This window comes from Rhinatrema bivittatum, chromosome 1, assembly GCF_901001135.1.
Source record: "Rhinatrema bivittatum chromosome 1, aRhiBiv1.1, whole genome shotgun sequence".
In the NCBI taxonomy this organism is placed as follows: Eukaryota; Metazoa; Chordata; class Amphibia; order Gymnophiona; family Rhinatrematidae; genus Rhinatrema; species Rhinatrema bivittatum.
Genome location: NC_042615.1, coordinates 114,696,901 through 114,714,687, shown reverse-complemented (window position 1 = coordinate 114,714,687; position 17,787 = coordinate 114,696,901). Strand labels below are relative to the sequence as shown.

At 43.5% G+C, this 17,787-nt stretch overlaps 1 protein-coding gene across 8 annotated transcripts in view; it reads left to right on the top strand.

The window, feature by feature from the left end:
* The window catches only part of IRF2 (interferon regulatory factor 2), a 152,067-nt gene that overhangs the window by 77,636 nt on the left and 56,644 nt on the right, over nt 1-17,787 (top strand). For 4 of the 8 annotated variants that reach the window (XM_029584519.1, XM_029584591.1, XM_029584385.1 and 1 more), the window contains 2 exons: nt 7,782-7,819; nt 11,042-11,160. In XM_029584519.1, coding sequence (XP_029440379.1) covers nt 11,074-11,160 — 87 coding nt within the window. In that variant the 5' untranslated portion in view covers nt 7,782-7,819; nt 11,042-11,073. The remainder of the gene's footprint in view (nt 1-7,781; nt 7,820-11,041; nt 11,161-17,787) is intronic. The other 4 variants (XM_029584746.1, XM_029584673.1, XM_029584455.1 and 1 more) reach the window with 1 other exon arrangement.

The window sequence follows — 17,787 nt, the reverse complement described above, 5'->3', positions numbered from 1 at the left end:
CCCTGCCATCAGCTTGCAGTTAGGCTGCAGAGGCTCAGAGCCAGGTGTTTAAAGTGTCGCACACCGATGCAGATCTTGAAGGCAGGGAGCCACACTGCTGAAGAAGCAGAGGGGATAGGAACAAAAGCCACATCTGCTAATCCAGGAGCCATTGCAGAGCTCCCTGTCTTCCTCTGCACCTGGAGCTGCTTGAGGTAGCTGAAATCCCCAGCTACAGGAGCTCTGTGCCCTAAGCACGTAACTATATTTTCAGTACAAAATCAAATGCTGATTTAACTTTCACATCAAATATGTTGGGATACTACCCCCTTTGTTAGTGCTTACCATGGGCTCAGTATTTCTGATATTGTAGTGGATGGCCATCTGAGGGTACATATTCAGTCACTGTCTGGATAACAAAGTTAGCTGAATATCGGAGTTAGCCAGATAACTTATCCAGCTAATCTAACTCCTCCCTGAAATGCTCTTGGAATTGCTCCTAAGTTATCCGGCTAAATTGTAGCCGGATAATAAGACTTGCAGCTAAAATTTAGCCAGATAAGTGTCCAAATATTCATTTGGCCAGATAACTATTGAATTAATCCAACTAAATGCCTCTGAATGCGGACCTCCTGAGATCCAGTGACCACCAGATGGTGTGGTTCAGTATTGGAACGCAGGAGATGAAGGTTCATTCAAAGGTGAGTGTCCTAGACTTCAGAAAAACTAACCTTGTTGAAATGGGAGAGTACCTCAAGGAGTCAGCTGGATGCGAAGATCTAGGGGGAGTAGAAAGAACAGTGGTTAAAACTAAAAGGTATTTTAAGAGCAATTAACCTTTTTGTTAACAAAGTAAATAAGGGAAAGGGATAAAGAAAGGCTGCAATGTTTTCTGAACAAGTAGCTGAAAATGTGAGGGAGAAAAGGTCCACATTCCTAAACTAGAAGAGATCTCAGAATGAGGAAGAAAGGCAAGTCAGGAATGCAAACATTTGAAATGGAAGAAAAAATAGCAAAGACTATTTATTTATTTTTTTTAGCTAGGTTAGTGATAGGAGTGCAAAAATGGCATTGCGAGACTCAGAGGTGAAGGGGAGGGATATGAGGAAAAAGCAATTGCTTAACAAATATTTCTGTTCGATGTTCGCTGTGGAAGGAGCAGGACTACATAAAACAAACACTAATAAAACTGGAAGTCGGGTAAACTTCAGTCAATTTTCAGAAAAGTGTGAAAGTAGATAACACAATAGGGCTGGATGGGATACATCAGAGGGTACTAAGGGAACCTGCAGAGGTTCTGTCAGAAGTACCTTTTCAATGCTTTTTAGAGTCTGGATTTGTCCTTGATGACTGGAGATGGGTGGGTGTGGTTCCCATTTATAAATGTGGAAGTAAGGAGGAGGCTGGGAACTACGAGCTGGTTGGTCTGACCTCTGTGGTGAACAAATTAATGGAATAGCTACTAAAACATAGGATAGTGCAGTTTTTGGAATGCAGTGGATTGCAAGATCCGAGGCAGCATGGGAGTCATGGGATTTGATAAAGGATGAGCACTTCATACAGGCTGGGATAGCCTGGGTTGCCCATCTTGCTGGTTTGTGGCGGATGGGTGAAAATGGGGGAATACATTGTTTCCCATCGATAGCAGGGCTGAATTAGCCATGCTATCATGGGATCTGTCAATCAGGCCCGGGAGGCGGAGCTTGTCAAAGCAGAGAACAGAGCTTTGCTCTCTGCGGCTGCGCGTGTATTCCCGTGCAGGAAAGTAACGGAATCTTCTCAGTCTGTTTTTTCCACGAGCGGGATCGCACGCGGAGGTGTTCTTCTCCTCAGCGTTAAAGTAGTACACATGTCAAAATCGGGGTTTAAACCCTGTCATTGCAGCAAAGTAATGTCGGTCACGGACGGCCATGACCAATGTTACCAATGCCTAGGACCAGATCACAATCGGGAAGATTGTGAATTTTGCTCCAGGATGTCACCTAGAGCACTAAAGCAAAGGGCCTACAGGCTTCAGGAACTTTTTGCCTCAACGGAACCATTGGAGGCTCATTCATCGCTTGGCCCACCGACTTCATCAGCTCCCTCAAAAAAGAGAACATCTTCGTCGGATCCTCAATCCTCCTCTCTTGGAGGTAAGGAGAGGTCAAAACAACAAAGGCCAATGGATTCTAGAAAATCCACAGAGCCAGAAGTGCCGCAACAGGACATATTAGCGCCAGAAACCTCGGCGCCTACACCGTCAGCACCTAAGGCGCCGTATGCGCACAAAAAAGTATCGGTGCCCAATACTTCGGCGCCTAGAGAGGGATCATCGCACAATTCTTCTATGCGCATGACACCGACGACACTTCCGCGTACAACGCCAAAGAACCTACCCACCGACAGAATATCGCATTTCCGTCACCTTCTACACACATTGAACCATACTCAGAGTCCGTCAGCGAGACAGGTGTTGCTAGTCCTGGGCCACATTGTGGCGGCGATTTTCACGGTTCCCAACACCAGGCTACATATGAGATGCCTGCAATGGGGTCTAAAACATCAATGGAAACAACATTCACAACCATTGACACAGAAGATTTCACTGACCGCCGAAATGAAAAAGGACATAGCATGGTGGCTCCTAGACTCCACCCTGTCCAAAGGAGCATTGTTCAGTTCCCCTCCTCAAAACGCAGTCTTAACCACAGATGCGTCTCGCAAGGGCTGGGGTGCACACCTAGAGATTTACGAAACACAAGGGTTATGGACAATCTCAGAATAGAACCTGCAAATAAATTTACTGGAGCTCAGAGCGATTCGCAATGCATTACAAGTATTCCAAGACCACCTGAAAGGACGCAGGGTCATGATCTACACGGACAACCAAGTAGCAATGTTTTCCATCAACAAACAAGGAGGGTCCGGTTCATGGTCCTTTTGCAAGGAGACCCTGATAATTTTCGAACACGCTCACCGGAATTCCATACATCTCCAAGCAACTTACCTACCAGGAGTTGCAAACACAAGAGCGGACAGACTAAGTCGCATCTTTCATCCTCACGAATGGGCACTCAATACAGAAATAGCCCAGGACATATTCATGCAGTGGGGGACACCTTCGATAGATCTCTTTGCAACAGAGATCAATGCTCAAGTTCCCAAATTCTGCTCGATAAGACCAAGCCAATTCAGGATCGCTCAAGATGCCTTCCTCATTCCGTGGATGACAGGCCTCCTGTACGCCTTTCCTCCCATACCACCCATAACAAGAACAATTCAGAAGTGCATAGCGGACAAAGCTCAACTGATACTCATAGCCCCGGCCTGGCCGAGGCAACCATGGTACAGTTTCCTTCTCCGGCTATCCATCATGGATCCAATTCGATTACTGAATCGACAAGATCTTCTCTGCCAAGATCAAGGGACACTTCTGCACCCGCTACACTCATCTCTACACTTGACAGCGTGGAGATTGAGAGGCTCCTTCTGACAGAACAAGGAGTTTCCACTTCAGCACAATTCATTTTGTTAGAATCTAGGAAACTCTCAACCAGAAAAAAGTATAGCTATAAATGGAAACGTTACTCTGCCTGGTGCACTTCCAAAGGTGTACCACCATTGGACTGCTCACCGGAGTTGCTCATTGATTATCTTCATACACTATGGGGTAGATCGTAAAAAAAATACGCGATTGCGTACTTTTGTTCGCGCACCAGACGCGAACAAAAGTACGCTGGATTTTATAAGATACGCGTGTAGCCGCACGTATCTTATAAAATCCGGGGTTGGCGCGTGCAAGGGGGTGCACATTTGTGCAACCTGCGCGCGCCGAGCCCAGCGCGCGCTGCCTGTTCCCTCCGAGGCCGCTCCGATTTCGGAGCGGCCTCAGAGGGAACTTTCCTTCGCCCTCCCCCCACCTTCCCCTCCCTTCCCCTACCTAACCCCCCCCTAACTTTGCGCCCGCCGGCCGGCAGCCCCGCTCCATGTTCCGGTCCCGGGGGCTGGTCTGGAGGCCCCCGGGCTGGCGCCACGCCCCCGGGCCCGCCCCCAAAACGCCACGGCACGCCCCCTCCCCGCCCCTTTTCCAAAGCCCTGGGACTTACGCGCGTCCCGGGGCTTTACGCGCGCCGGCGGCCTATGCAAAATAGGCGCGCCGGCGCGCAAGGGCCCTCCACGCGTAAATCCAGAAGGATTTACGTGCGCAGGCCTTTTAAAATCCGCCCCTATATGTGGCTGGTCTAGCAACATCATCCATCAGAGTTCACCTCAGCGCCATAGGCGCCTATCAAAGATGAATCAATGATATTCCTATATCCATCACCCATTACTGTCTTGTTTCATCAAAGGATTAACTCACATTCGTCCTCCGGTATCTAAACCTCCAATTCCAGGGAACCTCAACATAGTTCTGGAATAGCTCATGCTTTCCCCATTTGAACCCATGGACTTGGCACACATAAAATACCTCACATGGAAATTGGTATTCCTGGTTGCAATAACATCAGCACGAAGAGTTAGTGAGTTACAGGCCTTGTTCATTACCCTCCATATTTGCAATTTCATCACCAGAAGGTAGTTCTCTGAACTCACCCATCCTTCCTACCAAAAATGGTTACTCAATTCCTTCTCAATCAGACCATGGAATTACCTACCTTTTTCCCTACACCTCATGCAAATGTTAGGGAAAAACTACTGCACACACTAGATTGTAGAAGAGCTTTAGCACACTACAAAGAAAGAACAAACTCGGACTCCTGTGTTTCTCAACTCTTTGTCTCCTTTGATCCGAAGGCACCTGGATTACCAGTGGCTAAACGCACCATCTCCAGCTGGATAGTACAGTGCATCAAATTCTGCTATGATAAACAGAATTTACAATTACATTCTACTCCTAAAGCTCACCAAGTCAGAGCAGTAGCAACCTCCTTGGCACACCTTAAGAATGTACAAGCCATAGACATTTGCAAGGCAGCTATATGGTCATCGCTTCATACCTTCACATCTTACTACTGCCTGATCAACAAGCAGCCACTGATGCGAAGATAGGGCAAGCAATACTGCCATCTCTATCCTCCTGTCCACGGTGACTGCCACACTGTCAAAGATCACGTACAAACATATATATCATAAACAACGTGATCGGGAGCTTGGGACTCCCATGACAGCATGGCTAATTCAGCCCTGCTATTGACGGGAAAAAGCAAGTTTGCTTACCGTAAACGATGTTTCTGTAGATAGCAGGATGAATTAGCCATGCTGACCCACCCTCCTCCCTGGCAGTCACCAAGTCTTCGACGACACTAAAGCTTAATCACAGACTGAGGAGATTCCGTTACTTTCCTGCGCGGGAACACATGCGCAGCCGCAGAGAGCAAAGCTCTGTTCTCTGCTTTGACAAGCTCCGCCTCCCGGGCCTGATTGACAGATCCCATGACAGCATGGCTAATTCATCCTGCTATCTACGGAAACATCGTTTACGGTAAGCAAATGTGCTTTTACATTTGCATGGCTCGGGCTCTCGGGGTGTTTAATAAAGCTGCAGCCTGTTGACTCCCAAATCTGTTGTATGTGTATTTATTTGGTTGTAAAGGGGCGGGCTTGGGAGAAGCGTCAGTCCTGGCTACCCATATTATAAGGACTTGCCCAAACCTCACAGCTGTGAGAAACAGTACTTGATTAAGAGCATAGTAGATTGCTAAAATAAAAAGGAAATGAGGTGCTGAGCATCCTCTCTGATGTAAATTCCTCATCATCCCCTCTGGATCCAGGCCCATCACAGCTTAGTAAGGGAGCGAAGGTTGGACTAGCCCCTTGCTTGACCTGGATAATAGCAGTTAACTCTTCTCTCTCAGAAGGGTATCTTCCCAAGTCTCTTAATTGATGGTAATTTGATTCCTTCTAAAAAAATAAAATTTAAAAAAGCCTTCTCTGGATCCAGTCAAGGAGATTTCGACCAGTCCCTACAATCCTTTCCCATCTCAAGTTATAAAGTGGGTGGTATTGGCACAATTGCAGGGTTTGTACAAGACTGCTGGTACGTTAACAGGGCGAGTTTGAACTGAGTTGACAAAGCCCTGCATCAAGGTATACGTTGCCTTTATTCTATCAAATGTCTCTGAATCGGCGCAGGATTGGCCACACCCCTCTCGGGACACCATCATCCGGGCCAGTGCAGCGCCAATAAAGGAGTCTGCTTGCTAGACTGGCTGCCATTTAAGGGATCCAGTAACGAGGCGCACACCTTTGTATGCCCCTTAGTGGGCCACTATGAGCATTAGCTTTTGAAATTATGCAATTTCTAGACCATTGACCACCTTTTTAGGTTGATTTACATGCTGAAGTTTATGTTTAGTAGTATGTGATATGAGAAAACAGCTGATGTGAATTTCATTTATTATAGGGTGGGGTCATTTCAAGACTTAAGAAAGAATGCTTTTATACCTGAAACTGTTAGAAAACACAAGCAAAAAGTACATCTCTCTAGGAGCCATGAAATTGACTGTACTAATTATACTTTTAATAATCATATCTTGAATCTTCAACTTGGTTAGATTAATATGAGGTCTGTAAGAAACAGAGGATCAAATTAGTGATATAATTTTACAATGCACACTAGATATGTTGTTGATAACTAAATCCTGGCATAGAGAGAGGAAGGTATTTTGTTGCTAAATTGAGCTTGTCCTTCCAGGTTCACTTTTGTCGAGCAGGCTCGGGTTGGTAAGCATGGAGGTTCTTGTCATATATACAGAGTCGTTACAAGTTCACAGGTTGGTCTTTGAGCCAAGCATAAATCTGGAAGTTTTGTTATTACAAGTTTTAGATTGGTCAGTTTGTTATACAGACCTGTTCTGAGTTTCAAATTACCCAAATATTGCAGTCAGCTGTAGCAATAGCTATTTTGCAATTAAAAAGAGTAAGTTATTAGTAATTGTTGATTTTTAACTTGCGAGTAAGATGCAGATTATTCTTTGTATGTGAAAGGATTTCCTCACTGAAATGTCTGCAGCTGGGATGGTACAGTTAATTTCAGGGCCAACATATCCGGCAAGTTTTGTAATGAAACTATTGCACAGTGGCATGATGTAAATCTGTTTCGAATTTTGTCTTTTCCATGGGCTATTTTCAAATTCGTTTAGACTTAAATGTCAAGATTGGGAGTGGTAATAATTATGTTATGAAAACATCAAGATCAGTATTTGACCTAATTGTCTTTCAAGGTGCATGTGATCTCTGCTAGAGGGGTTAGAGACTGACACTTTGTCTAAAGTAGCTTCTTTGAAAAGTGTTCATCAATATCCAGGGAAAAAACAGTCTTATGGTTTATCTATGAATTTATTCAAAACAGGCAGGGATAGTGCAAGTTTGAGAAGAACTGTTCAGAGTAATAAAGAACCATACGAGGCTGCCTTGAGAGGATATGGAGCTAGTATATGCCAGGTTATGCAGAAGTATTTTACTTATAAAATCCAGAGTTCATTAAGCTAGCCAAAAAGAGTTTCCTTAGCATCTCACTGCACCAGCCCATACTTGTGAAATATGTCCCCCATTCCAGCAAATGGAGACAGAAAGCAAAAACTTCTTCCTGATTTATTTATGGATTTATAGTCTGCAGATCTGCTTGGATTATAATTCTTCTGTTACACATGTGAGAAGCTAATTATTTTTTGAGAATTTATGCTATTATTCATTGACAGACGTGTGGCATCTTCATTTTTTTTAAGTGTTTTGTTTAACTTTCACTCATTGACATTTGCACAAATTTTATACTCAAAATATTTTTGAGAAAATTTAAAAAGACTCTTTTTTTTTGGCAGATGATGACAAGGGGTGGATGTCTACGCTTAAATCTATGGTGAGGCTCCAAATGTGATGCCTTTTCAAATATTAAATTTAAATTTATGTTGTTAAGTTTTCCTACATTAATTTTAAATGTATTTTGTTTGTTTTTTTTGGTTGGATTTTGTACATACATAGGGTATAGTCTCCTTGCGATATTTTTAAAAAAATCTTTATGCCCCCTCTCCATACCTGGAAACTTTTGATTTCCAGTCACCCTGAGATTGTCATGGTTTAATGGGTTGGGGGAGGAGGAACAGGAGAGCAGGGAACGCACAAACTTTCTCCTCTCTTTTATATACATATTCATATTTATTCACATTCACACTCACACCATTCCCCCCTCTCTTCTTCTCTCTCCCCTCTTCCACTTTCTTACACCACCTCCCCTTTCCATCCTTCTCACTTTTCAATCACTCATCCTTTTCCTCTCACTCACTCCCTTTCCCTTTCCTCTCGCTCATTCCCTTTCATCCTTCTCACTTTTCAATCACTCATCCTTTTCCTCTCGCTCACTCCCTTTCCATCCTTCTCACTTTTCAATCACTCATCCTTTTCCTCTCACTCATTCCCTTTCCATCCTTCTCACTTTGCAATCACTCATCCTTTTCCTCTCACTCACTCCCTTTCCTCTCACTCATTCCCTTTCCATCCTTCTCACTTTTCAATCACTCATCCTTTTCCTCGCACTCACTCCCTTTCCCTTTCTTCTTGCTCACTCCCTTTCCCTTTCCTCTCGCTCATTCCCTTTCCATCCTTTTCACTTTTCAATCACTCATCCTTTTTCCTCTCGCTCATTCCCTTTCCCTTTCTTTTCCCTCTCACTCATTTGCCCCTTCCCTTCCCTCTGTCTCTCACACCCACTCATTCCCTTCCCTTCACTCTTGTCACTCATTCCTATGCCCTCACTCTTGCCCCCTTCCTTCTCACTACCTCTGCTTCCCTCCTTTCTCAGTCTCTCACACTCCCACTCACCCCTTCCCCATTATCCCCTTCCATCTCCCTCAGCTCTTCCTCCCATTCACCTCCTCTTCCCTCTGTCACTCATCCTTCTTCCTTTCCCTCTCTCCTTCTGTTTCCCTCCTTCACACTTTCCCCTCTTTCGTTCCTTTTCTTTCTCTTACTCAGTCCCCTTCCCATCCCTGCCATTTGACTCATCCCTCCTCCCCACCCCTGGGCCATCATCATCGTCTTCCTGCCAGACAGGTGTGGGAAGCCCACTGGCAGATCATCATCGGGTCCGCTGCTGGTCATGGAGTGCCACTGCGCGGGCTCTCTTCTTCCTGGAGGGGTGTGGGAACTCTGCCAGAGAGTCACTAAATGATGCTGCTATGTGGGGCCTCTTCTCGCTGTCAGGATGTGGGAACCCTACTAGCACATCACCAAACTGCACCACGTCATAGGTCTTCCTACTGGCAGTGTGTGGTGGCTGCCTCACCCTGCTTAATTATAGAGCCACCCTGGAGAGAGATGAGCATGCACCTGTACCGTAATTGTGCTGCTCAAAGGAATGAACATTGGTTGCAGGCAATTCTCCTGTGATGTAGCCTCAGTGGATTTACTTTTCAGGTTTGTCTCCAGAGAGAGAGAGATTTGTAAATGTACTATTAATTATGTTTATAATAATATTGACCCAGAGAGAGGGAGGGATGAAAACCACCAATCCTGAAGGTTGAGGGGCATATTGGCCTTGCAAACTCCTGTTCTCTCAAAGGACCAGTCTTTTTGTACAGTAGGGTAAGAGAGGCCATCTAAAATTCCCTTGTTTCTCTTCTAAAAGATAGAAGGAAGTGGTGATGGATGATGCCAAAATGTTGCCTATTGCCAACTTCATGAACTGCTCTTGGATTTCTAGCATACTAATATATTTTATGTTGGCTTAGTCAGGGGTGGGCAGTTCCAGTCCTCGAGGACCACAAACCAGTCTGGTTTTCAGGATATCCCTAATGAATATGCATGCGAGAGATTTGCATACCCTCTGCCTCAGTTGTATGCAAATCTATGTCATGCATATTCATTAGGGTATCCTAAAACCTCGACAGGTTTGTGGCCCTCGAGGACTCGAATTGTTCACCCCTGGCTTATGTGATTGCCTAAACTAAGGGGAAGTACTCTTACAAACTGAAGACAATTTACCCTTCCTATCTTGTTACGAATATCTATGTGAGAATATGCATGCTTTATGTATGATTAAGAGACTTAGGGCCAGATTCATTAAGGCTTTTCTCCCATTTTGTGTCTATGGGAAAAACCCTTAGTGAATCAGGTACTTAAAATGCTGCTCCTTCCTTCTTTTTTTTTTTAACATGCTGGTTTCTCCTGCTCTGTTGGGTTTCCAGCTCATTCAGAATCAGGACTTGGATCTGGAACTGTGAGCCTTCATTCATAACTCTTTAGGGATTCTTTTCTCCTGTTTTATATCCCTTTCCAATTTACCTAGCCCAGATACTGTAGCAGGAGTCCTTAGCCAAAGGACCATGCACCAGTGCTCATTCCAGAAGCATGCCGTCATGGGGCCATAAATCCAGCCTCTAGGTGTCACCATTGCAGAATGACAAGGATACCCCCTCCTCCCCAGAGACTGTGAGCACCTCTGCAGCAATATCCCTAGATGACCAATGGAGAAGAAGATCTGACCCAGGAATCAGATTCAGGACCCTCACTGAGCCTCGGGGCTGACCCATAAAACAATTCTTTGACAAGGACCCTTCAACTTGAGATTAGATTTCATGCCCCTATATACAATCTTTTCTCATAAAGAGGGTTTGCAAACTTGTAGATTTTCTGCATGCAGGATGAAAACAGCAGAGACGGTTTATGGAAAAAAAGAGTCCCATTTTTAAATAAACTATCGTTCACAACTAATTAACTGGAAACTGATAAACCGGCTTTCGAGCACTCAGTCTTCTCTCTCTCCCCCTCTTTTCCTGCCATGAATTACAGGGCATGATGAAAAGGGGGAAAAATGGTACAGAAATGAGCTCACAGCTCTACTGTTGCTCAGTGAAGCAGTTACACTGCTTTGAGTGTGTCATTTCCCTCTCCGGTCATGCAAGAGTGTAAATTAATGGCCTTCCCTGAAGTCCGAGACATGCAGGTGAATTTTAGAGCGGTTGCTGAAGTCTCGTTGTGCTTTTCATTTTTTCTCAGGGCTGTTGGGAACTTTATTGCCTATGAAGACATGGCAATCCCCCCATCATAAAGAAAACTAACTGTTCCATGTTTCTCTTTTCTTTAGGGCTGTTTAATTGACGTAACTAGCGGGTAAATATGCCAGTAGAAAGAATGCGAATGCGACCTTGGCTAGAAGAACAGATCGAAGGGAATGCCATCCCGGGGCTGAAGTGGCTGAATAAGGTAATGGTCCTCGGGGTATTAAAAAGGTACTCGGGGGGGGGGGGGGGGGAGGGAGGGAGGGTTCACGGGTCAGAAAGATCCCAGCGGGGAAGCTAAAGATCTGTGGGACGGAAAATTCTCCCTTGCTGAGTGGATAAATATAGCCACCAAGTTTCACTAAGCAGCCGAATTGAGTTGCAGAGAAAACTGCGTTCAAGAGGTGGAGGGGAAAATACATATGTGTGTGTGTGTGTGTGTGTGTGTATTTGATGTTTAAATCTAAGTGTGAACTTTTTCAGCGTGCAGCTGACCCGCAGAAATGGGAGATACAAAGTCCATGGGTGCTTTTGTCCCGGTGGCTCTTGTAACTAATTTCCCAAGAGAAATCACCTGGATAGTTGCTTTTTGAAAATCAGCCTCGAGGTACGTGGCTAGAAAAGCACCCGTGGATCTTGCAGGTAGGTGGGATATTGAAGAGTAACCCCCATAATGGGCAGGGATCGACAGCATTGTTCAGCTGTCAGCCAGAGCGCCTGGGAATTTCTGAGGGTTCATTCGCTGGATTTCTTGTGTGAGGGGGAACATGGCTTTTCCAGCGCCTGTTCCCGTGTGCGATTGTGTTCCGAAAAATGGCTGCGCACAATTGGGTATTCAAATATTCCAATAGACAATTTTATTTTTTAATTTAAATTATTATTGTAAGTTTCTATTAAGTATGTTCATTACAAGGAAACCACATAGAACCGCCTTCTCCCTTTCAGTCAGATGCCTCCTGCAATAGTTTATACTGCTCATATGGTTTCCATATAGCCTTAAAGGCAGAAAGTATGTTTCCCATAAACAAGTCCTGAAGGGCTTGTTTATGGGGGATGTCTGATGTGGCCACTTTTTTATGATATAAACATCCCATAGCCTTTTATGCAGATACAGTAGATCTGGAGCACATGCTTTTCTCCAGTTCACTGTAGTTGTGTATCTGGCAGCGATAAAAACTTGCGTAATAAGTAGATTATCTTCTGTGATGCTGCCCCCACTGGTAAGTTAAATAAAACGAATTTTTGGATACTGAGCTATTGTGATTTGTACCATTTGTTGTAGGAGACTCTTAACTTCCCTCCAAAAGACAGCAATAAAAGAACAGCTCCACCAGATATAGCCCATAGTGTCCTCTCCACATTCTCTCCAGCATCTATTGCATACCTGGCCATACGTTTTGTGCACACGAGAAGGGGTGTGAGGTACCATGTATATAGTAAACCTTTTATGTATTTTCCGCTAAAAGTACAGAAACAGAAGTTTTAGCCACATGAAGGCGGATGTCTTCCCAGTCCTCCTCCTCTCTAAAACAATTAAGGTCCCTTTCCCAGGCCTCTTCACGTTTTAGTTTTGTCAAGGGGTTAGAGATCAAAAACTTATAAATCATTGATATAAGGCTTTTAAAAACCAAGGGCTTAGCACACAATGCTTCAAAGCTTGTTCTTTCCACTCCCAAAAAAATGTCCCTGTCACAGCTTCAAGGTAATGCCTGACTTGAAAAAAGGCAAATAAATCCTCATTAGGTAAGGAGTAGGAAAGTGCATTCGTTTCAGCTGTTTCGGCAGTACACACATGTACCTCAGTATGCATGTATTGTTAATAAAGAGATACACACATACTGTCCATTTCGTTGAGGAATGCATGTACCGCTGAAACGAATGCACATCCTTCGTAAGAAGTACTTATCTCTAGCATCAGCAAAATTCATTACCACACCTTTATCACAAAGTTGCCCTACATAGGATAATCCTTGTTATTCCCACCTTTTAAAAACCACCAATTATATCTAAGTGGGGTCAGCGGAGAAACATTTCACCAAGATATCATACTCTTGTATCTTAAGTCCCAAAGTTTTAATGTATGCATCAAGTATGGGTTAAGGTCAAACTTTATGTACACTGTCCCCTTTCACTACCCACGGATAAAATCGGATATCTCCCCATAAAAATCTGTTTGAAGTGCACCCACTTTTTCACTATTTTCCTAAACTGACACTCTACCACTGCTCTAAGCTGCAAATCTCACTAATGCTTCTCTACATGTGGCATCCCCAGCCCTCCCATACCTCTAGGCCAATACAGTAAGGCTTTACGAAGTCTCAGGTGCCTCTGCCTCCAGATAAAATCTAAACACTTCTTTTGAATCTTATTAAGCATAACATTTGGCACTTCAATAGGCAATGTTTGTAAACAATAACAGATTTCAGGTAAGGCATTCATTTTAATCCCTGCTATCCACCCAAACCACAACATTGACTCACTCTTCCACACTTGGAGATCTTTAAATATATTATTTAGCAATGGGTAATACTTTAACTCCATTACCTGTTTAATCCATCATAATTTTGCTCCCTAGATATTTCAAATATTTTTCTTCCCATTTAAAGGGGAAAAATCTCCTTCAAGCTTTCTATCAGGCCGATGCAATAAGAGGTACGAGAGAGCTGGCGCTCCGAGTCAAGCACCCGCTTTCCCGACGCGCGCCCAGGCACCTCTCCTGGGCACGCCATTTTGTATTCAAATGAGGCCACGCGCTAATAAGGAGGCGCTAAGGACACTAGCACGCGCCTAGCACCTCCTTATTAGTGGAAGCAGCGGCTGTCAGTGGGTCCGACAACCAATGCTTAATTTTAACAGCGTGGGTTTTCGAACCTGCTGACAGCCACGGGTTCGGAAAACAGATCCCGGCAAAATTGAGTGTCTGTTTTTGAACCTGCCGACCGGCAGGCAGATTTTTTTTTTTTAAATTTTTGGTGCCTCCGACTTAATTTCGCTATGATATTAAGTCGGAGGGTGTACAATTTTTTTCTGCTTTTCTGTACACTTTTCCCAGTGCTTTCAAGTTAACGCCTTTCCTTGGGCAGGCGTTAATTTCTGAGAGAAAAATGTGCGGCTTAGGGAATAACTAATAGCTATGAGAGGTTTGAGTGGCTTTTTTTGCAGGGTTTGTTACTCTACAGCATGCTTGGTAACACTGGTATATGTATTTGTAGAAGTCGTCTGCTTTGGCAATAAAATGTGCCATTTATTATTGATGTTGATGTGCTTAATTCAAATATGACAACCAGCTGATTGGCTAGTATTTCTATGCTATTTAAGTTTTTACATTTTACGTCTATATCTGTTGCATAGATAGAGCATCGATAGTAGAGTTTTAATTACACATTAACTTAGGTCTTTTTGTGTATTTATGGTTGCGTAATATTTTACCTGTCCTATTTAAGTAACATTTAAAAATTGTCAGCAAAATGATTACAGAAATAAAATTTACTACGAAACAAAAGCCAAAACCTATTATGTATATATATGTACATAGTTTAGTCCGGCTCTTCTTGACTTGTCTCTTGTATTCATTAAATAGAACATCTCTTGTCACTGTCCAGCAATAGTCTGCAAGCACTGATGGACTCCATTTGTCCTGAAACAGTTTTCCCATTGCTGCAATGTCTTGGTGAAATTGCTTGCCATGCTCATCGCTCACTGCTCCACAGTTTGATGGAAACATTCTAGATGAGAGTGCAAAAAATGTATCTTTAGTGACATGTTGCAGCTAAAGCTTGTATATGCCTTGAGGAGATTTTCCACCAACTCCTTGTAGTTGTCTGCCTTGTTGTTTCTGACAAAATTAGTTACAACTAACTGGAAGGCTTTCCATGCCATCTTTTCTTTGCCATGCAGTGCACAGTTAAATGCATCATCTCTGATTTAATGTGAGATTCTTTCCCTTCTTAACTCACTTATCTTCCGCAGTTCTCAAGTCAAAGGTCATATATACCGACCCAGTAGCATATCTTGAAAATTAAAGCCAATCAACCACTTTAAGCATCATTTTTGTTCTCAGTGACGTAGACTTAGTAAAGTTTGACTACATTAATTTTGAGTTGAAGCAGAGAGCCATGATGGAGTTGCATCAAGAACATAACAACATAAGAAATTGACATGCTGGGTCAGACCAAGGGTCCATCAAGCCCATCATCCTGTTTCCAACAGAGGCCAAAACCAGGCCACAAGAACCTGGCAATTACCCAAACACTAAGAAGATCCCATGCTACTGATGCAATTAATAGCAGTGGCTATTCCCTAAGTAAAATTGATTAATAGCCATTAATGGACTTCTCCTCCAAGAACTTATCCAAACCTTTTTTGAACCCAGCTACACTAACTGCACTAACCACATCCTCTGGCAGCAAATTCCAGAGCTTTATTGTGCGTTGAGTGAAAAATAATTTTCTCCGATTAGTCTTAAATGTGCTACTTGCTAACTTCATGGAATGCCCCCTAGTCCTTCTATTATTCGAAAGTGAAAATAACCGAGTCACATCTACTCGTTCAAGACCTCTCATGATCTTAAAGACCTCTATCATATCCCCCCTCAGCCGTCTCTTCTCCAAGCTGAACAGCCCTAACCTCTTCAGCCTTTCCTCATAGGGAAGCTGTTCCATCCCCTTTATCATTTTGGTTGCCCTTCTCTGTACCTTCTCTATCGCAACTATATCTTTTTTGATATGCAGCGACCAGAATTGTACACAGTATTCAAGGTATGGTCTCACCATGGAGCGATATAGAGGCATTATGACATTTTCCGTTCTATTAACCATTCCCTTCTTAATAATTCCTAACGTTCTATTTGCTTTTTTGACTGCTGCAGTATGAAGGCTTATTGATTAAGGGTAGTAACCACTGCACCAGTAAGTTACCCCCTTGCATTTTCTTCTACATTTCCATCCTCTAGCCTTTAGAGATCCACAGTGTTTATCCCATACCCCTTTGAATTCTCTCACAGTTTTTATCTTCACCACCTCCTCCAGAAGGGCATTCCAGGCATCTACCACCCTTTCCATGAAGAAATATTTCCTGATATTGGTTCTGAGTCGTCCTCCCTGGAGTTTCATTTTGTGACCCCTAGTTCTACTGATTTCTTTCCAATGGAAAAGGTTTGTCGAGTGTGCATCACTAAAATCTTTCAGGTATCTGGAGGTCTGTATCATATCTCTCCTGCACCTTCTCTCTTCCAAGGTATATATATTCAGATCCTTCAGCCTCTCCTCATAGATCTTCTCATGCAGACCCCACACCATTTTAGTCGCTCTTCTTCTGGACTCCAGAAGTGAACACAGTACTTCGTGAGGCCTCACCAAGGACCTGTACAAGGGCATTATCATCTCATTTTTCTTACTGGTTATTCCTCTTTCTATGCAGTCCAGCATTCTTCTGGCTTTAGCTATAGCCTTATCACATTGCTTCACCATCTTCAGATCTCCAGACACTATTTCCCCAAGATCCCTCTCTTGGTCCGTTCACATCAGTTTTTCTCCCCTCATCACATACAGCTCTTTTAGATTACCATACCACAGATACATTACTCTGAACTTCTTGCATAGAATCTTAAGAAAATGCCATACTGGGTCAGACCAAGGGTCCATCAAACCCAGCATCCTGTTTCCAACAGTGGCCAATCCAGGCCACAAGAACCTGGCAAGTACCCAAAAACTAAGTCCATTCCATGCAACCATTGCCAATGGCAGAGGCTATTCTCTAAGTGAACTTAACAGCAGGTAATGGACTTCTCCTCCAAGAACCTATCCAATCCTTTCTTAAACACAGCTATACTAACTGCATGAACCACATTCTCTGGCAACAAATTCCAGAGTTTAATTGTGCGTTGAGTAAAAAAGAACTTTCTCCGATTAGTTTTAAATGTGCCCCATGCTAACTTCATGGAGTGCCCCCTAGTCTTTCTACTATCCGAAAGAGTAAATAACCGATTCACATCTACCCGTTCTAGACCTCTCATGATTTTAAACACCTCTATCATATCCCCCCTCAGTCGTCTCTTCTCCAAGCTGAAAAGTCCTAACCTCTTTAGTCTTTCCTCATAGGGGAGTTGTTCCATTCCCCTTATCATTTTGGTAGCACTTCTCTGTACCTTCTCCATCGCAATTATATCTTTTTTGAGATGCGGCGACCAGAATTGTACACAGTATTCAAGGTGCGGTCTCACCATGGAGCGATACAGAGGCATTATGACATTTTCCATTTTATTCATCATTCCTTTTCTAATAATTCCCAACATTCTGTTTGCTTTTTTGACTGCCGCAGCACACTGCACCGACGATTTCAATGTGTTATCCACTATAACACCTAGATCTCTTTCTTGGGTTGTAGCACCTAATATGGAACCCAACATTGTGTAATTATAGCATGGGTTATTTTTCCCTATATGCATCACCTTGCACTTATCCACATTAAATTTCAACTGCCATTTGGATGCCCAATTTTCCAGTCTCACAAGGTCTTCCTGCAATTTATCACAATCTGCTTGTGATTTAACTACTCTGAACAATTTTGTGTCTTCTGCAAATTTGATTATCTCACTCGTCGTATTTCTTTCCAGATCATTTATAAATATATTGAACAGTAAGGGTCCCAATACAGATCCCTGAGGCACTCCACTGTCCACTCCCTTCCACTGAGAAAATTGCCCATTTAATCCTACTCTCTGTTTCCTTTTAGCCAGTTTGCAATCCACGAAAGGACATCGCCACCTATCCCATGACTTTTTACTTTTCCTAGAAGCCTCTCATGAGGAACTTTGTCAAACGCCTTCTGAAAA